Genomic DNA, 24,771 nt, shown 5'->3' with positions numbered 1-24,771 from the left:
TAATCTCTCCTCAGGTCATGGATTTAATGACCCACCAGTCTTACTATTATTTTTTTTTATGTTGTTGGGAGACTGCTGCATTCCCTGCAGTCACACATCAAATTTAAAAAATGTTTGGCAATGTCCCTGCCTTTTTATCACTTTTTCTTTTTTTATCTGGGTTTCTTGGTTCCTCCTGGGCCACCCACAGATTTATTATGCGTGAGGGGTCGCATGAGCTGGCAATTTTTTACATTTTTTATTCTGAGGCACCCCACAGCATATTTAAGGTTACCGGCTACAGGGGGGAGCCCCAAGGACTGCAGCCCTATTGGATCCCCAGGCACCTGCTGGGTGGGAGCAATTCTAAATTTCTCTCTCCGTAAGAGCACTGGAAGGGAGGAACCTATGTATTCCCAGCCGGCAGGAGCCGCTTTCTGCTCCCGCCCGGTGAAAGCAAATAATACCTTACTGTCCGCTCTGGTGCAGGTGTCCCAGGGGATCGGGTTCGCGGGACACTGTTGTTGAGCTGGCCCCAGGGGATAGGGTCCCTGGGGCCATACCTTGGCTGATAGAGGGGGGCTGCGTGCCCCTTTTCCCCATATTTATCAGCCCCAGGGGATGGGATTCCTGTGGCCTCATTGAGGATCAGGAAGGGGGCTGTGCGGATGTTCCATAGATCTTAAGGTGCTCTGAGACATGAAATATCTATTTATTAAGATTAATTTCTCAAAAACGAATGAATGGAATTACACCAAGTCACACAAAGCACAGTTTCAGGACCAAGATCTTGCTTTCTGACAAATTTGGACTAAGTCCGTTCAGCTGTTTTGGCTGCAGCTGTGTTTAATTTTTGGGGTGATCTGTTAAGCGGAGGGGGGGGGGGCAGAAAAAAGGTGGGTGCCATAGCACGTAATCCCCATTAAAATTTTCGAAATATACCAAATTTGGCAGAAAGCTAGATCCTGGTCCAGAAAGTAGGTCTTTTTGTAATTTGGTGTTAATATGGTCTGTAGTTTTTGAGTAATGAAAGCTGAAAAAAACTGTATATTTCACGCCATGGAGGATCAGATGGGCAGCCAGGTCTCAAGCTGAGATTTGATTGGCTGCCACTACATCATCAATGATGTTGCTGCAGCCATTTTAGGACTCGGAACTGAGTCCCAAGTTCAAGAAAAAAGGGAAAAAATATATAAGGGGCCTGGGTAGGGATATCCTGCCCCCCCCCCTTAGGCCTTTTGGGGGTACGTCCCAGAGGAGCATCACCTGGGGCAAAAAAAAATTTTTTTTAATTGCCAATAATTCAGAGGATCCACAAATCCTCTGAACACTTTTTTTAAAAGTGCAGGCTCTCATGTGTTTAAAAAAATAGCCACAGTGGTGGGCCTGGGCCCAGTGGGCAGCACAAAATATTTCCTTAGTTGAGAGCGGTGTGTGGCACCCCTCCCTAAGCCTCTGTGAGGCCCTGAGGACCCAATCCCCTGGGACCAATGTGTAAATGAGAGGAAAGGGGCTGCTCTGGCCCTCTCCCGGAGGCTTAAAATGACCCCATCCCGCAGGTCCATGTGTCATTTAAAAGGGGAGGTGGGATGCGCAGCACTCATCTCCGTGTCTCTCAAGGCCCTGGTGACCCCAAACCCTGGGGCTGGCTCATGGACTGTGTCCCATGGGGCCCACACACACACACACAGTAGTTTCTCTGCCCGCATCAGCACTGGCAGGGAAGCATATGTTTGCTCTCACTGGGTGGGAGAATAATTGAATCGCTGACCTGGTGGGTGCAAACACGCCTTTGCTGCCAGCAGGAGCGGAGGAAGGGAAGGCATGTCTATTCTCACTCAGTGGGAGATTTCAAATGTTCCCACCGGGTGGGAGCACACTTTTTTTTCCCTGATTGTGCACCTGCTGAGAAGGAAACACATATTGCTCCTGCAAACAGGGAGCAAGCATGAGCTATTAATAATGGACGGTGGTCGGGTATCATTTGCACTGAGTTGTGTAAAGTCACAGCTGACAAGTAAGAATGCTCAAAGGATATAAGTCACGGTCACCCGCCGTCACAAGTCACGTAAACAGCAGTCCACACGTATAACAAACAATGGAGTGGATATCCTGAGCAAAAATGTCCAAAATATTGAGAACAGTCCACAATTGTAGTTGCCAGACACCATTCCTTTCATGGATCACTCTCCACGTTGATACATGCCTGATCTATGCCTGTGGTTGTTACAGTTAAAAATTGTAGTTTTACCCTGCCTGTAATTGCATATTTTATCACCTGTGTTGTGTTTTAAATGTGTGGTTTTCCCTGCCCATGATTGCCTTCATTTAGTGTGTTGAATTGTAGGATTTGCAGTCCAACCTCTGTAGTTTGTCCCTCTAATTCCTTGGTGACAAATCTGTGTTCCCTCCAAATTTCTCCTTTGCTCTGTGCTTAGGCCTGTGTGCTCAAACAGTGCACCCCCGCCACCATTTTGTGTTCACAAGCCAGTGAGGCCAGCCCCCCTGCCCCCCCCTAGCTACAGGGATTTTTCTACATCAGAGGGTGCATCTGTGAGCTGTAGTTACTGGGGCCTGTGCACTTCGTCTTTTGGCCAGCAGGGGGAGTAAAGCTTTATTCAAACAGTATTGTTAGATTTCGAGTTAGTGAAGCCTTTACCTGCTGAAGTCCAAAGTTGTGGATTGAGCCTGTCTGTCTCCTAAGAGATTCTGAACAGGAGCAAGCAGCTTCCAACTCCCTGACCAGCAAACCTTGTCTGAGGTTGCTGGGACCTTATATGGTGTGCTGGTGGTTGGCACATGTGTACACTGATTGGTGGTTGTATCTGGTGTTTCTATTGGGTTAGGGTTAATGTCCTCATTGGTTGGGTATTTGAGGGTTCTGACTGGTTTCTCGGTCTGTGATTCAATCATTGCAGGGTTGGGACTAGGGCTAGGGTTTGGATTTCTATAGGAAGTAGGGACTAGGGCTTCCTATGTTATTGGTTGTTGGGAGTAGGGTGGGACTAGGGCTAGGGTTAGACCTTCAATTGGAAGTAGCTATTTAGTGCTTCTGGTGTGACTGGTTGTTGGACCAGGTGTGGGACTAAGAGTAGGGTTAGGCTTGCTATTGGAAGTAGGGACTAGGGCTACCTATACCATTGGCTGCTTGGACTTGGATTGGGACTAGTGGTAGGGCTAGGGCCTTTACTGGACGTAGAGATCAGGGTTTTTGAACTAATTGGGTGCTTGGACTAGGGTTAAGATTGGCTGCAAGGTCCTGGTCTCCTATTGGTTCTAGACGTTAGGGCTAATGTTGTGATTGGATAATGTTAGGGCTAGGGTTCCCATTGGCTGAAGGGGTCACCTGATTACTAGGGCTACAAAAAAGGCCAGGCTTAGGGCGTCTCAGCCCGGGCGTCGAGGCTAAGGGTGGAGAGGACAAGGGTAGTTGCCTGTTTGGGCCTGTTAAGGGTGGAGAGGACAAGGGTAGTTGCCTGTTTGGGCCTGTTAAGGGTGGAGAGGACAAGGGTAGTTGCCTGTTTGGGCCTGTTCGAGACTGATCGGGACTAGGGACAGAAATGCTGCCCTTTTTCTCATAAAAAAAAACCCTTCACTCTTTTATCCCTCCACTATCCTTTTTTTCTATAAAAATTAACAGACTAACATGTTCACTTCTCAAATTCCATGTTCCATATTCAACTATACTAATATACTGCCCAAATAACTGAATAACATATCTACTACTCAAATTACTTCATATTTATACTATACTAATTTTCAACACTAATCCTTTATGGGTTCCGGAGTGGCGTGCTACTCGCCAAAAAGCGCTTCAACACCCATCAGGGGTAACAAGTGCTATATGAATGCAAATGTTTCTTCTCCTTTTATCCATCCGCTATCCTTCTCACTCCAAGTAACAGACTAATATACACCACTGAAATTACCTCATATTTCATCTATCCTTCTGCTATAATTCCAAATCCAAATAACTGACTAACCTATCCACCACTTAAAATGTACTTGCATGTTTCACTATACTAATTCAACACTAATCCTCTGTGGGTCCCGGAGTAGCGTGCTACCCGCCGAAAAAGCGCTTCGACGCCTCGTCAGGGGTAGTAAGCGCTATATAAATGCAATTACAATACAATACAATACATGTTAAGGCCAGATTTCGAGCTGTTGCCTGTGACTCATTATTGAGAACTCAACGTCTTACTAGTGAAGCCTGCTTACTCTTTTTGAGTAAGCAGGCTTGTATGTTTCTCCAGCATATTTGGAGCTACTCATGTGGATACTGCACTTTTGTTACTACTATTTCGGACTTGACGTATTTGTCCTGTAAATTTGCCCTGAAGAAGTCTATGGTTTACCCCAAATAGACGAAACACGTGTTGGCTAGAATGGCTAGAATCACATCTCTATTGAGTTGCATTAAATAAAAATAAAGAACTGAAGAAGATTCCCGTGACAACTACAATTGTGGACTGTTCTCAATATTTTGGACATTTTTGCTGAGGATATTCACTCCTTTGTTAGCAAGCATGAGCTGCTGCTTCCACGTGCAAGATCAATTCCGGCTCCCACAGTATGCGGGGGCTGGCTGGGGCCACAGATGCCCTGTGGATTCCCCCTGTGGACACCAAATTGCTGCTTGGTGGGTGGCCGGTTGGGCCCCAGGAGGATGGGGTCGCTCGGGCAGAATAGAATTAGGGAGGTGGGCCATGCAGCCCCCCTCTCCTTTATCATGGCAATCAGCTCCAGGTGATGGGGCCTCGGAGCAGTTTGCAGAGTTTCACTCCAAGGAATTCCACGAAGTTACTGTAAAACTCCACCAAATTTCGTGGAGTTCCACAAGCAGGCAGAATATTGCTCAGCCACCCCAAGACAGACCCCATGCCAATGCGCCTCATGCCATAATTAGTCTTTATATGATATATTTCTTCCTTTGAGATGGCACACAATAGCAGAGCCGGGCTACCTGGTACAGTCTGTCAGCAGACTGTCCTTCGAGGAGGTCACAGAACAATGATGGAATGTAACTTTGAGCCCGCGCACACAAAAAGTGCGTGTCTGCCTTGTATGAGCATTTCCGTACAGCTCCCTCGGAGTGATGAAGCGTCACTGCTCAATGGATCACAAGAGCTGCACAGAGCCCGCACGCCTAGCACAAACTTGCCTGCATTTGAGTGTGGGCGAGATGTACAGAACAATGAAGAAATGACAGCTCAAGTTGGCAAGCACTAATGGCGCGTCTCTGCCCGGAATGAGCATTTTATCTTGTAGGTATGTAACTCTAGCTAAAAACATTCTGGATACTATCAAGCAGAGCCATGAGACAGCAGGCTGAGACCAACTAGAATTTGTGAATATGACTTCCTCAAAGTCCAACATACGGCCAAAGAGAGCACAGTCCAATCAATCCAATGCATTGGCAATACATTCCATGATAATGTACCAATAGAAGATTCCAAAATCATCAGAAAGTCCCGGTAGTTATTGCCCAACGAATTATCCATGCCCTCACCATCCAGAATATTTTTCTAAACACACCCACACTATTTTACAACATAGACTATTCTGCACTGTCTCGCGCCCGGCTGATTTATCGTTCGCACCAGCCAAAAGTGTGACATTGCAGCAGAAATAGTCGGGCATTCAGGTGCCACCTAGCTTGAATTCATGTCAATAATCACGTTTACCTCATTGCACCCTGATTTTTAGAATTTTTGTGATGTTTTCAGGTAGCCTTTGCAATGTTATTTCACGACTGCGCATCACTTATTCTAAACAAGAAAGAACTATTAGAGAACAGAACATATTAACATCAGCCGAATGTCAATCTTTTCAATTTCAATAATATTGCTCCGAGCAAAAAACAGAAGAGGAAACATTCACCTAATATGATGTATACTGTCAGGCCTCTTGCAAGGTTTGCTGTGCTCACTGCAGATATCGCCCAGGGCTGTGGGCCCAGGGAAGGGCGGCGGCTCGATGCCTCTTGAGAAGGATGGAGGCTGCTGCTGGTGTCCTGCCACCGCAGCCTCCTGCTCCGGCGCTGCGGCAGCTCTTTGAGTCCTGCTCCAAAGACAGGGAAGGAGCTGGGGTCTGAAAAGCACAGCCCTAACAGCCCTCGGATGGGAGCAGCACCACTGTCAGGCCGCCAGCTGCGGGCTGAGTGTACCAAGGCTCAGCGCGGCCGGCAGTGGGAGCACCTGCAGGGTGGTGACGTGGGGAGGGGGAGGGGCAGGGTGGGGGTAGTAATGTATAGATTACGGAGTTTTACAGGTAAGTAAACATTTAAATAAATAAAACGAATTTCGTTGCGCGCACTGCATCGCAGGTGTGGTGGAGTATTGAACCAGTGTTGCAGTGGGCGGCCGCTTCAGCGGCCACCCGGACCCGGTTTCGAGGTTCCACCCCGCTGGGGAGCCACGAGAGTCACCCGCGCCGCTTGTTATATAACTTCAAGGACCTTAGCCCCGCACCGACATGGTCAGGGGTGCGAGAGTGATTGCTCTTGATACTGGCGCCTGGGTATGAGCATTAGCCAGTTAACCATTCAATTTCCAGCCATTACGCGTACACTAGGCAGGGAATAGCCCATCCCCGTATTCACCCCCGAGAGGGGGCCGGCCCCCCGCCCCCCTTTTCTTCTCTACTATTCCTCATAGGACATCAAGATCAAGGTGTCCTCAAGCCGAGGTTTTGGTGACAGGACCCGCACCATCACAGAGACGGGTGAGTCACACAATGCATGGCAAACATATTTTTAGGTCGAGCAGACGTAAAAAGCAGGCGAAGCCTGCTTTGTCTGCGAAGACAACTCTTGGTGGCGTGTCTGGGGGAATGTGAGACAGCGAGCGCCCACGCGCCTCGCTGTCTCAGATTACTTCTCGAGGGCACGCACGTCGCCCTGCACATCCCCTGCCTGGCATTCACTCTCAATCACACACACATACACCCACGCAGGCACAATGCATACACACACGAAAACGGGCAGACAGACACTCGCCTACACACCACCCCCCCACCAACCAGTCATCGTGCTACATACACACGCATACACACACGTGCACACACACGCGCACACATCCCCCTCACACCCCACTCACCTGGTTCTTCTTGCGTGTCCCTCGGCAGGCAGCGGGTCATTCCGGGTAACAGGCGGGGGCCGCGGGGCTCACCACGAGCACGGGAGCCCCGCTAGCTAACACGGAAATCCTCCGGCAGGCACAGGAGCGCCTGCTTCCTGTTTTTGTCCATCCCCGCCCCCGTCCCAACAAAGCTTGCCTGACTTCCTGTTGAAGCCGGGATGTGGGCATGAGCCGCATATCCAGGGACAGCGCATGCGCAAGCAGCCCTCGCTCCCCCCACCCCCGTCTCCTCCCCAGCCCCTGCGTTCATTGCTGGTAATTTAAAATAAATAGCGATCTACTTTGAGACACGTCCTTTCTGTTGCGGTGAGTGTACTCGCGTATTTTGAGGATTTCATTGACGACTACATTCAACCCCAAATGAATGCGGGTTTATGCAAGCCGCTCCGAAGGAATGGCTTGCAATCTTCATTTTAAAACGAGAAAAAAAAGACACCGTGCATTACCGAGGGTGGAGTTCACGAAGCCGCTGCGGCTGTACACATAATGGCTCCTCTGCAAACTCGGCTCAAGGATTATCGCCCGCCCCTCCTAAAGCCGCTTTCTGAGCGTCGAGAGCATGCAGGGAAATGTAGTCCTGGCAGCCCACCGCACCCACCCGCCTGCTGACCCACTTTCCCCTGGACTTCTTCCACCGGCATGCTTAGGGAGAAGAGGTGGTAAATTCCCAGTGAACGCTGCACACGTCACACACCCACCCTCCTCCTCCAGGGCTATTGCTCAACCTGAAAGGGGGAGTCAGAATTAGGCCTTCCCGTTCCTTGCTCGCACAACCCTGTAGCGGATTTTATCCCGTCTGCACCTGGAGTCGATTCACTTTTTTTTTATCTGCTTGCTGACAGTCTTGTAGTATTTAATATAATATAAGCGTGCACATGCTCTGCTGTCTAGAAAGTCAAGCATTTGCAATGCCATAGGTCTCGCATTTGTGAGACTCATCTATTAGCATTGTAATGACAATGCCTTTTATTCATGTTTTAGAAACCAAAACATAGATAAAAGGCATTGTCATTTACAATGCCAATAGCTCAAACTCACATCAATGCGAGACCTATTGCATTGCAAATGCTTGTTATCTATTGTGTTCACAACTTGTATTCCATGTGGACACCAGTCGTCATTATTCTCCTTTCATAACCTGCATAATATGTGGTTTTTAACTAATGTGGAATGTCACAAACATTCCTTTTAAACTTGTGACAGTTGACAATGATGAGTGGAACCCCCGGGGATGACACTGTGCACATTTTCTCTTATGTCATCCTCTACAGGTTTCCACAAGAAGGAACTTGACACATTTCATGACTAGATTTAACCAGTGGACTTCTAGTAGTGTAGATAGTTTCAATTAATTGGTCCTGAGGAAGTGCAGAGTATCAACACGTACTCATTAGCATGAAACATGTCGACCACTAAATAGAGTAGGTGACTGCTGTAGTGGACTATTGAGCCACTTCAAGCAACCACTCTCACTTTGTTTTTATTTAGGTGGGTTACCACTATATTAAAAAAAACATTGTGGACTACCCAACCTATTTTAACTTCACCCTAGCACATCTACACTCTCTCACCCCTTAGGGCCTTCACCCCCACTACACCATACGGCAGGAATAAAAGATCCCCGACAAAGAGCCCCTGCAAAGGGTGCCCGCTGGGTGTTGCACCGCTGACTCAGCGAGTGGAAGAGCCATATGATGAAGCATGACACCTAGCTTGCTGGGTGTGTGAGGCCCTTGAATTCCGAAAAGAAGGATCCTCCTCCGGTGTGTCTTCATTCACTTTTTCATTGTCTACTGTCCCATTTAATATTTTTTACCTAGGGGAACTGTGCATCACTTTTGTTGAACAGTATGCTATTAGGGCATATGCACTGGACCCCGTTAAATATTAGCCCTAACTAGTCCCTCTTTTTTGATCATTGTACCAAGGCTCAGCCGCGGCCGGCAGTGGGAGTACCTGCAGGGTGGTGACGTGGGGAGGGGCAGGGTGGGGGGTAGTAATGTATGGATTACGTAGTTTTACAGGAAACTAAACATTTAAATAAATAAAACAAATTTCGTTGTGCGCACTGCATCGCATTGGGGATGCAGTGCACTCAACGAAATTTGTTTTATTTATTTAAATGTTTAGTTTCCTGTAAAACTACGTAATCCATACATTACTACCCCCCACCCTGCCCTCCCCCTCCCCACATCACCGCCCTGCAGGTACTCTCACTGCCGGCCGCGGCTGCCAAGGCTGCAGAGAGGAGTGCAGGGAGAGGCAGGTCAATTCAGGCACGCATGGCGGAGCTTGTCCAGATAGCCTGCACCTACAGTCTCCCACTGGACTACTGTGCCCCCTCCACCATGGCAAAGCAAACAAGAGGACCATGATAGTAAAAGGCTCCGCAATGGGAGCACCTTTCGCCACACGTTAGCCTCCTCCCCACTTTGAACCATGTTACGGTCCATTTCAGGAGCCTTTGGTTTAGATTGGGTGAGCACGCTGTTAAACTGTGCTACGCCGGTGGTTGGTGGAGTTTTTGGTGAACTCTGCACTACATGTGGAGCGTTGAGTAGCAGAACTCCACAAACTATGCTAGACTAGTCCCCGGTGTCTATTAAGGATCAGGCAGAGGAGCTGCGTGGCCCCCTCTTTTTTTATGGCATTCGGCCTCTGGGATGAGGTCACAGGGGTATATTAAGGTTCAGGGAGGGGCGCTGCATGGCCACAGTTAAATTTTACTGTTTTTTATAAGTAAAATATGAGCATAACTATAACATCCCTGTAACCTTTTTTTTCAATGAATTTCTTATGTTTTTGTAAATTCTATTTCCTAACTATAATGTCTCTGTAACCTTTGGTTTTTTCAGTGAACTTATAAGGGTTTTTACATTTCATTTCCCTGCTGTAACCTGTTGAGGTTTAATTTCTGTGAAATGAGCATCGTGCCAGAATGAATCCTGCCCTATGTATTTCTCCATGAAGAAGCTACCTTTTGTGCAACACATCTACAGCTCTACCCAACTGGAGTACTTTCAACTGGCTTATTAGTAAGTGCTACCTCGCTGGCTAAATGTATAGTGCATCTCCTACATTAGAGATGCGTAAAGGATGGTGTGGAAATGTCTCCAGCGACCTTGTGTGTCTGTAACATTGCCAATGTGATTGTTCCTCAAGCGTCTTCAACAGATAACTTTACAGGGTGGAACTACAGAGAAAGAACACTTGGATGATTTGTACTTAAGTGTTTCTTTGTGTGCTGGAGTGGTAAATGATTGCTTGATTGGAGCTGTGAGTGAATGTATCAGTGTCTGAGTGGTCTGTCAGTGGGTGCGTGAGTCTCTGAGTGAGTGTTTGAGTGGGTCTGTGAGTGGGAGGGTGAGTGTATGAGTGGGTCTGGTGCCTGGTAAAAAAGGAGGGGGGCACATGGGAGCAGGTCCTCATTCCCGTTCCCTCTGTGGCGGTCCTCCTGTCCAGGCTGCCTGCAGTCTGCTACCCTCTGCTGCCTTCAGTTTTGTACCTCCTGTGCTAATTTTCTGCTAGAATTTTTGCCTCTTCTCTCCTCTTTGCTGTCCTCTATTTTGCCTCTTTTGGCTCATTCTGCCCATTATGTTGCCCCTTTCTGCTAGCTCCTGACCTTTATTCTGTCTCTAACTGCTCATTTCTGACCTCTATTTTGCCTCTTGTTGCTCGTTTCTCACCCTCTTTCTGCTCATTCCTCACCTTTATTTTGCCTCTTTCTGCTTGTGGCAGACCTTTATTTTGCCTCTTTCTGCTCATTTCTCACCCTTATTTTGCCACCACCTGCTGGTTTGAGACCTCTATTTTGCCTCTTTCTGCTCGTTTCTCACCTTTATTCTGCCTCATGTTGCTCGTTTCTCACCCTCTTTCTGCTCATTTCTCTCCTGTATTTTGCCTCTTTCTGCTAGTGGCAGATCTTTATTTTGCCTCTTTCTGCTCGTTTCTCACCTTTATTTTTCCTCCTCCTGCTGGTTTGCGACCTCTATTTTGCCTATTTCTGCTCGTTTCTCTTCTTTATTCTGCCTCTTTCTCCTCCCTCCTAACCATTATGCTACCTCTTCCTGCTCGTCTGTCCTTTAATTCTCCTCTGTCGGCTTGTTTCTGACCTTTATTCTGCCTCTTTTTGCTCATTTCTGACATTTATTTTGCCTCTTTATGCTTGTTGCAGGCCTATATTTTGCCCCTGCCTGCTCATTGCTGACCTTTATTTGCCTCTTTCTGTTTCTGCTCGCTTCTGACCTTCATTTTGCCTCTTTCTGCTCATTGCTGACCTTTATTGTCTCTTGCTGCTTCTTTCTGACCTCTATTTTGCCTCCTTCTGCTTGTTACTGCCCTTTATACTGCCTCTTCTGCTCATTTCTAACCTTCATTCTGCCTTTTTCTGCTGGTTGTTGACCTTAATTTTCCCTCTTGCTGCTCATTGATGACTTTTATTCTGCCTCCTTCTCTTCTGCATATGTCTGACCTTTATTCTACCTCTTTATGCTCATTTCTCACCTTTCTCCTGCCTCTTTCTCCTCTTTTCCTGGGACCAAGGGACTCTGCTGTCTGCAAGCAGGAGCTGTTTGACAGACCCGGCTTGCAGAAAGGAGATTTATGTTTGCAAACAGCTTTAGCAGGAGCCAGCTCTAGGGGTGGTAGTCCACAGGGCCCTAAATGGCTTGGTGAGGGGGGCCCCTGCCCCCTACCATCATACAATTTAGCCCCAAGGAGGTGCGGACCCCCCTCATTGATGTTATGTTTTGCCCTGGAGAGGTGGTCATCCCTGAGGGAGTGGAGGGAGCTGGCCCGTCGGATTATTTTAGTTTGATTTGGAGATGGCAGTCCCCGGAGCACAAGCAGGCCCAGTTGGCCTACCAAAATACATATTCTTAAGTGCCCTGGGGAGGTGGTGGTCCCTGGGGCTGGGAGGGGGCCGCACAGGCCCCCTACATTGGTTTAACAAAATTTGCCCGGGTGAGGTGGTGGTCCCCGGGGTGTGGAGGTGCTCCTGCATATATAAAAACCAGGCCCCGAGAGAGGTGGAACTGTCCGGGGCTTTAATATGCCCTAGGCTGGGGTCCACATATGCCCCTCTCCAACTTCACTCACATGCCTTTGGGACCTCGCCCACCCAGGTTTTTTTTTAAAATAGTTATTTATACAGCAAATTTGCAAATATTGCAATTTCATTGTATTTTTTTTAATGTTTTCTGGCCTGTTGGGGGTCCCTGTGGGACCCCAGGACCAACTTTATGGGGTCAGGGTATTCCTACCCTGCCCCCTTTTCTTTTCAAAACTTTTTGGGGGGACTCAGCTGAAACCGATTCCCAAGATGGCTGCCAACACTTCCTGGTTGAAGTGTTGGCAGCCAATCAGAGCTCTGCTTTTTCTTGCACAAGCTCATTGTTTTTGCAAAGTCGTCATTGCCACAGATATCACTGACTATATTTTCTGACATTTCTCAACAACTACTGCATGGATTCACAGCTAATAACTGAAAGCATGATCTGAGTAACCAAATCTTCCGTTCTGCCAAATTATTGTAATTCCATCCAGTGCTTCGGCTGCAGCTATGACTAAAAGTCCTATGGGAATTAACAAGGGAAACCCCCTCTTTTTGACCCCGCCCCTTTTGTATACCCCCAATTGACGGATCACCCCGAATCTGTTCATGCACAACAAGAATTACCAGCACACTTTTTTGTTAAACTTCATGAAGACTATTCAAACGGTACCAAAGAAATAGGGAAATCAAAACGATTTTCCTTGGAAATCATGGTCCTAACAATTACTACCTACTGGCAACACTGAGTAAGTTGTGTGTGTGTGTGTGTGTGTGTGTGTGTGTGTGTGTGTATATGTGTGTAAGAGTATGTTTCTGATATGCATACTTTATTTTCCATAATTTACAGGGATTACATCACTCTAGCAAACTGTAACACTGGATCGTCTTGTCAATAGTTGATTTCTTTATTTTTAGATTATTAGACTCTACATATGATCGTTCATTTATATATGAAATGCACAAATACAGAATGCTCAGCTCCTTCATAGCACTATGTTTAATCACCATTTTTCCAGTAACGTTAAACAAACTAAACTAAAGAAGACAGTAAACAAGCTATAATTTAGCTGAATTCTGCAAACAGAAGCTTATAAGCCTCTTACGGCAACAGACAAATGTGGTTCCTATGCAGATCACACCACAAGGGAAGTAGACCAAGATACGGCCTTGCCCCCCTCTCCTCCACATCCCACAGACGTGGCCAAGACAAGGCAGGTAACAAAAACACACTGGCTTTGTCAAACCAGAATGCAAAATAAAACTCTCTGCTCATGCTGAGTGGCAAAAAAGGAATTTTTTGGCCCCATCCCTTTGTTTAGAAAAAATGCCCTACCTTGCTAAAGATTGAAAGGTGAATATTCTGTTTGAACAGAGACATTTGGCTGTACCAGTGACGTAAGGGATTGACCCACCTTGAATTGCCAAGGTTTGAGAGGGAGAGAGGGGTAAGAGGAATTAGAAAACCCACTGGTTCTCTTCCTTTATGCCCACCACAGTGAGTAATAGGTGATAGGGCTAGTAACAGCTAGCCACTTCCCACAGAGCCCAAGTGATGTATGAGAGGTATGGTTACCCCAAGCTTACCTAAGCATAGGGGAGTACGCAGTGGCATAACATTAGCCCCCGTAGCATCCGCAGTGCGGGGGCCCAAGCTTCAGGGGACCCCCTCCGGCACTGTGCACAGGCTGAGCAGGGCCGTACTGGGAACCAAAACCGGCCCTGGCAAAGTGCTCGGCCGGCTCCCCCTCCCCACTCGGGGGGGGGTTGGAGGTGCCGCTAAGCTCTTTGCCAGGGCCGGTTTTCAGCCAATTTTGCTATGCTGCAAAAATGGCCCTGTAACAAAAACGGCTCCCAGGGGCCCAAAACCGGCCCCCACTGTGCGGCACACCGGGGGATTGCCCGGTGCCCGCAATGGCCAGTCCGGGCCTGAGGGCTTAATTTGTAAAATATGAAGTACAGGTGCTCAAATGTTTGTCGAAGGCCACATATACTTTTTGCATGCACCACCCACTTCCTCCACTGGCTCCACCCACTCTATTGGCCCCACCCACATCCTCAACTGGCACTGCTAAAAGTAGGATGTCATACCCGATCTGAATATTATATGTTTCTTTTGTCTTCATTGATTGATTTTGCTCGTCACATAGTGTTATTCATACATTTTGAAATGTCAATCATACACTTTCATGCTACTATAAATAACCATCAGACAGCAAGTCTAAAATTGATCTAAAACTTATGGGCCCGGCCCTTTTCAGAATCATGGACCAGTCTTTATTGTTGAGTTCCCATATATTAAGACAAACATTGCCTGGATTAAGCTCAAATCCATGAAGCCTTCCATACCATGCAAAACTCTTATACAGTGTGTCTTTAGAAGTTGAAAACAGCCCAAATTTACAAACATGGGCAATTTTTTTAATTTAGCCTTCTGATTCTCTAATGGGGGGGGCTACTTTTATTTTGATACCCAGGCCTTTATTCTTTCCCAGTGCGACCCTGTATAGGTACAGTTAGGAGAAAATTATTCCTCTGTTATTTCAGTTAAATTAACAAATGTTCCTACTTCATAATTTTCTACAGAACTGTGTTCAAAGCAGGTAACCACGCTCCCTCTAGGCTAATTTTCATGCATTACAACGCAAGTATTTCTAGTATGAGTAGTACCATATAATACTTTCACTTAACAGTGCTCAAGCTAATGTCTCCCAGTGAGAGAGTCTCAGCCAAAAGGAAGAAATGTTATGTGGGGCTACTTGTCACGACGGGCCTGAGACTGACTTAGTATGGAAGATGCAGAAGTAAAAAAGCTGCTTGGAAAATGCATCAGAAAATATGTTTGTGACAATTTTGGCTTTGTACGGTGATGCAGGGGAACATGATTAAACAATACTGTAGTTTCGCACATGAGTGACACTTTGCAGGTCTTGACTGTACAGGATCAACAGGAAGGCAAGTTATGAGGATTTTATAGGATTGGACTTCATACAGCAATATTGATGATATCTTAAAAAGCTTTAGCAACATAGATTATATTACATCTCCATACAAGTCATGAAACAACAATCATATTTGTAAGTGCTGTCAGGCACCAAGAAAGCAAGATCAGCAATTACCCTCCTGAGCATGGCATGTTATTTTGCTCACCCGGCAGCAGTATGTTGAGCACAGGCAGTAGTGACTAGACAGCAGCCTCTCTGGGAGTTCACATGCAAATGTGCCATGTCTTGATGAGGAGTTTTCCTATTTTCCACATGTCCACTCTGAAAGTGGCAGCATACCTACTGAAAACACCATAGATGGAACTGATACAACTCAGCAGGGGAGCAACAAGTTGGACAGTAGACAAAATCAGGAAAAACACCCAGCTCCTTCAAGCATCAAACACCTGATTCAGTTACTCAGTCAGTACAATGCCCTTAATGGCACTGTTGGAGACTAGGCCGTGCAGCCGGGTTAAATTAAAGTTAAAGGCCCTGCACGGCCCCTGCCCTCCTTTCAGCCTTCTCCCCCTGTCCCGGTCCTGTCAGTGGCACTGTAGAGGTCAGGTGCCCCGTGCCCGGCGCCGGAGGCATAAGTGCTCAGGGCAGGCCTCTGACTCGTCACTTGGTGGTTCACTCGGTAGTTCACTTCACAGGTCACTTCATGTGTGTGAAGTGAACTGTGAAGTGCACCAGCACAAATTAAGCACTGGTTTACTTCCCGACTCTCCCGCCTCCCAAATCTTGTCTGTCCGTTATTACAATTCCCTGAATCTCACTCGTGGTAATAGAAGCTGTTTTCTAAAGAAAATAATTAACATCACTGTGACCATCTGTACGTTGCTGCTATAAAATGTCGACGCAAAACTTTTCACTTTTCCTCCTAAGCTACTTGTTTTTAAAGTTAATCGTCTGTCTTTTTTAGTACAGTGCCCTTAATGGCACTGTTGGAGACTGGGCCGTGCAGCCGCGCTGCTAAGGTCAGGGTTAAAGTAAAGTTAAATGCCTTGAACATCCCCTGCCCTCCTTTCAGCCTTCTCCTCCTGGCCCGGTCCTGTCAGTGGCACTGTAGAGGTCAGGTGCCCCGGACCTGGCCCCGGAGGCATAAGTGCTCAGGGCAGGCCTCGGACTCGTCACTTGGTGGTTCACTCGGTAGTTCACTTCACAGTTCACTTCATGCGTGTGAAGTGAACTGTGAAGTGTGTGAACCACTCAGATGGCTGGTAGGAGGAGGGCTGGGAGGGGGGCGGTGCACAGCAGGGCCTCCTGGCGCGTTAACTTCCTTAACCCACCCCAGATTTAATTTGGAGCAGAGCGGGAGCCAGAGCTACCACGCCAATGCCGGTGACCGTCACGTCGTGCCATCCACGACTCACCCAAAAAAAGCAGCGTCGGTAATGGCACATTATGTTATGGCTGTTAGTTTACTTACAGTTACTGCTATGGTGGTGGTGGGAGGACGAACACTGGCCTGCTTTTAAATTTGATATGCTGCCTAGTCGAGGCTGCTGTTGCTGCCTGCACTACGACGTCTACCACCTCGAATGCTGATGACTCCTGGCCGGGTGCGTAGGTGCGGGAGAGTGGGGCGGGGCATTTTTAAAACAATCTACGCACGGTGCCACCCCACAGCCCTACCCCAGCAGAATCAAATACAGCCCTGGCCCTGCCCTATCTGTGTCCCAGGGGCGCAACTAGGTCTTCATTTCGGGGGGGGGGCTAACATGGCAAAAGAAGGGGCGTGGCTAATGTTAATCAATGGGGCGGAGCTAAAATGGCAGATAATCAGGATCGGGTAATGCCCCCTCACACCTTAAAACCCATACCCACCCTGAACCCTAAAAGGACCCCTGGCACCCCAAAACCCATACCCGCAGTGATCCCTAAAATTACACCCTTGCCCCTCCAAAACCCATACTCACCCTGAATCTTAAAATTACCCCTGACACACCAAAACACATACCCACGCTGAACCCTAACATTAACCCCCTCACACCCTAAAACCCATACCCGCCCTGAACCCTAAAATTACCCCTGGCACCCCAAAACCCATACCGATCCCTAAAATTATCCCCCGGCACCCCAAGACCCATACCCACCCCACACCCTAAAATTACCCCCTGGCACCCCAAAACCCATTACCACCCTGAACCCTAAAATCACCCCCCTGAAGCCCCAAAACCCATACCCGCCCTGAACCCTAAATTTACCCCTGGCACCCCAAAACCCATTCCCATGCTGAACCATAAATTCCCCCCTGCACCCCATAACCCATACCCAACCTGAACCCTAAAATTGCCCCCTGACACCGCAAAACCCATTACCACCCTGAACCCTAAAATCACCCCCCTGGAGCCCCAAAACCCATACCCACGCTGAACCCTAAAATTAATCCCATGGCACCCCAAAACCCACACCCACCCTGAACACTAAAAGTATCCCCCTGGCACCCCAAAACCCATACCCACCCCACACCCTAAAATTACCCCCTGGCACCCCAAAACCCATACCCATGCTGAACCATAAATACCCCCGGCACCCCATAATCCATACCCACCCTGAACCCTAAAATTGCCCCTGGCACCCCAAAACCCATACCGCAGTGATCCCTAAAGTTACACCCTTGCCCCCCAAAACCCATACTCACCCTGAATCTTAAAATTACCCCTGGCACACCAAAACACATACCCACGCTGAACCCTAAAATTAACCCCCTCACACCCTAAAACCCATACCCACCCTGAACCCTAAAATTACCCCTGGCACCCCAAAACCCATACCCATCCTGATCCCTAAAATTATCCCCCCCCCCGCGGCACCCCAAAACCCATACCCACCCCACACCCTAAAATTACCCCCTGGCACGCCAAAACCCATTACCACCCTGAACCTTAAATTACCCCTGGCACCCCAGAAACCATACCCATGCTGAACCATAAATTCCCCCCTTGCCCCCCAAAACCCATATCCACCCTGAACCTTAAAATTACCCCAGGCACCCCAAAACCCATACCCATGCAGAGCCATAAATTCCCCTCTGGCACCCCATAACCCATACCCACCCTGAACTCAAAAATAGCCCCCTGACATCCCAAAACCCACACCTGCCCTAAACCCTAAAATTACCCTTGGCACTATAAAACACATACCCACCCTGAACCTTAAATTACCCCTGGCACCCCAGAAACCATACCCATGCTGAACCATAAATTCCCCCCTTGCCCCCCAAAACCCATATCCACCCTGAACCTTAAAATTACCCCAGGCACCCCAAAACCCATTCCCATGCTGAACCATAAATTCCCCCCTGCACCCCATAACCCATACCCAACCTGAACCCTAAAATTGCCCCCTGACACCGCAAAACCCATTACCACCCTGAACCCTAAAATCACCCCCCTGGAGCCCCAAAACCCATACCCACGCTGAACCCTAAAATTAATCCCATGGCACCCCAAAACCCACACCCACCCTGAACCCTAAAAGTATCCCCCTGGCACCCCAAAACCCATACCCACCCCACACCCTAAAATTACCCCCTGGCACCCCAAAACCCATACCCATGCTGAACCATAAATACCCCCGGCACCCCATAATCCATACCCACCCTGAACCCTAAAATTGCCCCTGGCACCCCAAAACCCATACCGCAGTGATCCCTAAAGTTACACCCTTGCCCCCCAAAACCCATACTCACCCTGAATCTTAAAATTACCCCTGGCACACCAAAACACATACCCACGCTGAACCCTAAAATTAACCCCCTCACACCCTAAAACCCATACCCACCCTGAACCCTAAAATTACCCCTGGCACCCCAAAACCCATACCCATCCTGATCCCTAAAATTATCCCCCCCCCCCCGCGGCACCCCAAAACCCATACCCACCCCACACCCTAAAATTACCCCCTGGCACGCCAAAACCCATTACCACCCTGAACCTTAAATTACCCCTGGCACCCCAGAAACCATACCCATGCTGAACCATAAATTCCCCCCTTGCCCCCCAAAACCCATATCCACCCTGAACCTTAAAATTACCCCAGGCACCCCAAAACCCATACCCATGCAGAGCCATAAATTCCCCTCTGGCACCCCATAACCCATACCCACCCTGAACTCAAAAATAGCCCCCTGACATCCCAAAACCCACACCTGCCCTAAACCCTAAAATTACCCTTGGCACTATAAAACACATACCCACCCTGAACCTTAAATTACCCCTGGCACCCCAGAAACCATACCCATGCTGAACCATAAATTCCCCCCTTGCCCCCCAAAACCCATATCCACCCTGAACCTTAAAATTACCCCAGGCACCCCAAAACCCATACCCATGCAGAGCCATAAATTCCCCTCTGGCACCCCATAACCCATACCCACCCTGAACTCAAAAATAGCCCCCTGACATCCCAAAACCCACACCCACCCTGAACCCTAAAAGTATCCGCCCCCCTGGCACCCCAAAACCCATACCCACCCCACACCCTAAAATTACCCTCTGGCACCCAAAAACCCATACCCACCCTGAACCATAAATTCCCCCGGCACCCCATAACCCATACCCACGCTGAACCCTAAAATGACCCCTGGCACCCCAAAACCCATACCCCCCCTAAACCCTAAAATTGCCCTCTGGAACCCCAAAACCCATACCCGCTCAGAACCCTAAAATTAACCCCTGCTGCCTGCTCCTCTGATACTATACTGTGGAGTCGGGGTGATCAGCAGCACTGCGTCCTGGCATCCAGCCCCTCGAAGGTCTCAGAGTAGATAGGTCTCCTGGATTCTCCTTGCCTGGGCCTCCTCTGCTTCTTCGCTGCTGCCCTTGGATGCGAAAATAGAAAGATCCATGGCCCTGTTCACCATTTATCTGGTGAGCAGTGCGGTGGATGTGAATTCCATCCAAGTGCACAGACAGCAGGGTGAAAGGGATGGCAGTGCAGGTGACGCTTTTCCATTGTAAATTAATTTCTGCTGGTGTCTTAGCCCAGGGTTTGCTGTCTGTGCACTTGTATGGAATGCACATCTATACAAGGGCACAGACAGCACACCCTGGGCTATGACACCAGCAGAAATTCCCATACAAAAGAAAAGCGTCACCTGCACTGGCCATGCCTTCCCCCCCTGCTGTGCACTTCACACCCCATGCTTATAACCCATCAAGTGCTTAGGTGAAATCCCTGCCTTCAGGCAAGGATTTCACCTCGGCGGCGCCACTCTAAAGGCAATCAAGAGGTGAGGGCAGGGGGTGTTCACTCGAGGAAACTGTTCAGAGGCTGGCTCTCTGCTCGGGCTGCTGGGCCTCTCAGAATGCATAATAAAAATCACATTCTCGGCTCCGATGCACAGCGTTAGTTAATGATTTCAGTGCGTGTCATCTTAGCCCGGGCAGAGGAGGCGACGGGGGAAGCTGAAGCCCGGTGAGCCCAATGGGTGTTGCGCGCCTGCTGTGTCCCGCCCACCAGTAACGGCTGCCGCCTAATTAAAGACAATACATTCAAAATGCGCCTCGTGACCGTCACAACTAAATTAATAGAATCTGGTCCGCATATTGGATTGATTTATGCAGGCAGTAAATAAATTGCGAGTGATGGTCTGGATCGGTATGTGATGCATCGAGTCAGTGAGGTAATTTATGTTGTAAACAGTGCAGAAACCTTTTGTTTTGTAGACCCTGATAAATATGTGCCGGTGCTAAGCACCGGAAAGCACCGGCACAAATTAAGCACTGCGAACTGAGAGCTCCGGATTGAGTCTGGGTAGGCCCTCAATGTACTTTGCAGGGGGGGCCCTTCAAGTTTTGTTACACCACTGAGAGTAAATAGCCCCTTCTCCTACATCGTGTCAATCTCCCCCTCTCTTCTGTGGTCTGTGTAATGCAGCTCTGTCTTGTTCGCGCATCCTTGTCACAAAAGTGTACAAGGAGCATAGCATCTTGCATCTGCCCTCCTTCTTCATGGGCCGGTAAAATACTGCTGGCCTCAAAGAGGCAAGGCAGCTCTAATGTGTTTTTTCTGCATTTCTTTTACCCCTTGTCCTTTGACAAACAAGTGATGAGGTATTCAGAATCATCACCTCTCTAACCTTGGGCAAGGTCAAGGTTATCGTGCAATACCCATGCTCTAGGGCCAGGTGGGGATGAGTAAAACATGTACTACCTCCATTAGTCAAAGCTTAGGACAGACGGGTGGTGGTACAAAAGACATATCCTTTCCCCACCATTTTTTTCAATTGATCAATTTCTGTAGGTCACTCTGTCTAAATCTCTTTCTTTTCTCCAAAGACATGTGACAATGACTGTGACTGAACTTTCATGGCAGTTTATAATATACACGGCTCAGATACCAGTCTTATGTTTCTAACATTAGGTCTCTTACAAAGGGGATTTAATGAATGAAGGCAGCAGAACATACCATCCAACGTTGAACTCCACGTGGGCATCAAAGAGAGCGACTACCGGAGCAGTGGTAGCCCGCCAGCCACTGACCCGTGACCGGATCAGACCCTCTTGCTTGGAGTGCCGCACCACCTTGATGAACCCAGGCCTCTGCTCATTCACCTCATTCACGTACTCACTCAGCTTCTCTTTAAGTTCTTCTGTGAATAAAAAAATGAAAGGGGCAAGAGTTAGAAACAGGAAACATGTCCTTCGTAACTGTTTAAATCACTGATATTTGTGCAGTAAAATAGGTTCAGATGGAGAAGGTGCAAAGTTTGAGAAACAAACATGGTGTTATCCCAACTACTTCTTTATTCAGAACAAGGGTTTGGAAGATTGCTGTGGCTGCAAATAATGTTTTGGGGTTTTTAATTGCCTTTTCCCAAAGAGAAAAAACATACTTTCTTAAAAGAAACCTTTTGATTAATTGCAGTTGAGAAGTATGTACTATATCAAAAAATGTAGGCAAAACAGAATGACACCTCGGCGAGGAACGAGGCATCGTGTTCGAGAAACTTAGAAACATAAGCATGAGCTGCAATCCAGTTTGTTTAGGTACACACAGCATAAGGCAGGGGAATGCATACGACATTCTTCCACAAGGTCTACATTTATAAATGATTTGCTCGTGTAACTTTATGCAGCGTAAGCACCGAGCATACATTTAAACGTTTGATAGCATGTTTACCTGAATTCCACCCCCGTGTGCGCTGTGTTGTGACCACTGGCACATTGGCGCTACACAAAACATAAAAGCGCAAAAATAAAGAAATAATCTTTTTTTAATGTTTTTTCTTGATTTTAGAACGAATTTTGAGTCTTAGATAACATGAATAAAAAGCAAATAAATCAATAAGGTGAAATGAAACATTTCTTCTTGAGTCATAGATAACCTGAATAAAAATATGGATCAATCATGTAAAATGAAACATTTCTGGAATGTGCTATCATGTGGTGTCTTATGGTAAAGGTCAGTGAGTAAATTTTGCAACCAGGCCCTTATTTATGAGGGCTTGCACCATTGTTGTGTCACTTTTTTGTGACGCTCCGGCAGCATAAACAATGCGCCACACTGTGCCCTATTTAAAGTAAGTGATGCATCTAGGCAGATGCACCACTCTGTAAATCCCTGCTCTACATTATACCTGAGTCAGGTATAATGTATGCAGGGTGGGCGTTCCCCCGTAAAAAAGCCTCGCAGAAGTGGCACAGTTAGATCTATGAGATTTCACTGCACCGCTCCTATGACTTGTCACAATCAAGAGTGATGCAGGGTCTTTTACATGGAACTGGCCCCAAGTGTAATGACACATTGATGCAGTTGCGTCAATTTACCGATACACTCCTGCAATGTGTCATCACTGCGCCACCAGATACATTAGGATTCCTGACGCATCTGAGCAATCCTTGCGCTATGGAGCACCGTAGTGTAAATACGGGGCATCCATGGATTCACAACGATGGCACAATAAAAAGTGTTGCATCACTGTTTTTCCCCACCTTGGAATGAACACTAAAGTTCATAAACTTTGCGTCATACGTTTCCTATGTACACACTGCTCATCAACAAATGGGTACTGTGTGTGAGTATGACTGCATCACCTATGTTGAAGTAGAGTGCACCATGGCCAGTGGTATGTTTACTAGTCACTACCAAGAAACCATCACAGTACTCTAGTACAATACACAATATCGCTCATAATACGGTGCTGCATTTTCCTTCATTGCGCCGGAAGCACATTTTAAAGCGTGCACCCAACACAATGAAGAAAAATGTCCCGCATGTATAACACGGCCCTGATCTGCCTTTCCCCTCCGTTGCTGGCTCTGGCATTGTGACGTCAGAACACAACTGCAATAAATTATTACAGTTGAGTTCTCACTCATGTCTTTACAGTCAGCGACCGGGTGCGTCACTAGTTGCCACACATAAAAATATTAGAGGCAGGTTTTTTTATAGGGATTACATAATCCCTTGTATTATATAGCCATCAAATAATTAGCTAGCTTAATTTTGAAAATGCACAATGCATAATCAACATTGACATGTCACCTGGTAATGTATAATTCAATAGAAATGGGTATATAATGTGGGTTTCACATTTTATTGGGGTTTCTTTTATTTAAACAAGCAAATTCATTCTTCTGCTAAACTGAATCCGCGATGTTCCTTACAAAGTATGCTTCTTGTGGCAATGGGCACACTAACAGTGACTCATTTCTTCTTTAGAATGTGATTCTTTCTGAACAATTAATTTAAATCACCTCTGACTCCACCAGCAGTGAGATGTACTCCAAGTGCCATAAGGCAGTACTGCAAACTGCTTTTGCATGCTTCATTCTTGCTGAATCTATTTACATTCCTAAAACGTATTTAGTACATCTAGCAGTCACCCTTTCCAGTTTCTGTGTCACCTCATTAATTTCCGTGCACGTTCACGTAAGAGCGTGAACGCTGGGAAACCTATTATGCAGGAACATTTTATGCAGGTATGTCGATTTATTTGACGTGAATATTCCACTTAATATGAGTAAGATAAAGATACAAGACTGTGAGGAACTTCACGGTGGAAAGAGTTGATTTACTGAGGTTTTCTGTCTTACAAACTAGTATATTTTCATCTACCACAGTTGTGACCTTTTGCTCACAGTCAGCATGCAAGGGTGTTGATTTATCATTGCTGACACACAAAGTTCACTTGCTTTATTTCTTCTACATTAATTTTTCCAGTGAAGCATATTCATCAAATTAATCTGAGATGTGCTGTTTAACAAGGAGTAGATTACTATTTATTGTGGGGAGTATCTGCTCAATACCCCTTCCACTACCCCCTCCACCCCGTGCCTGGATGAATAGCCACAACATTCAGTAGTAGATTGTGTTATTCGTTTAATCAGTCAGTCAGTCAGTCAATCTTTATTCGGGTACCACAGTACCCATAAAAGCACAATATAAAAATGCATGACATACATATTAAAATTTTAACCGGTCAAATAGTCTAAATACATTCATTATACAGATCATAAGTGACAGTGCAAAATTTAAGATCATCACAGTACAAAAACTATTTACGTTACTCTCAGTCTTCAACCATGGATCTGCGTGCCCGTACTGCCGTTTTTAGGAAAGTGCAAGTGCGAAAAATAAGGTCCTCATCATCTAAAGTTAACAT

The 24,771-nt window shown here is 47.1% G+C and overlaps 1 protein-coding gene across 2 annotated transcripts in view; it reads right to left on the bottom strand.

Moving 5' to 3' along the window:
- GALNT18 (polypeptide N-acetylgalactosaminyltransferase 18) overlaps positions 1-24,771 on the bottom strand; it is a 1,871,693-nt gene that overhangs the window by 675,075 nt on the left and 1,171,847 nt on the right. For both annotated transcript variants that reach the window (XM_078680939.1, XM_078680940.1), the window contains exon 4: positions 21,573-21,756. In XM_078680939.1, coding sequence (XP_078537065.1) covers positions 21,573-21,756 — 184 coding nt within the window. The remainder of the gene's footprint in view (positions 1-21,572; positions 21,757-24,771) is intronic.

This window comes from Lissotriton helveticus, chromosome 3_1, assembly GCF_964261635.1.
Source record: "Lissotriton helveticus chromosome 3_1, aLisHel1.1, whole genome shotgun sequence".
Lineage (NCBI taxonomy): Eukaryota > Metazoa > Chordata > Amphibia > Caudata > Salamandridae > Lissotriton > Lissotriton helveticus.
This window is presented reverse-complemented; position numbering and strand designations above follow the sequence as displayed.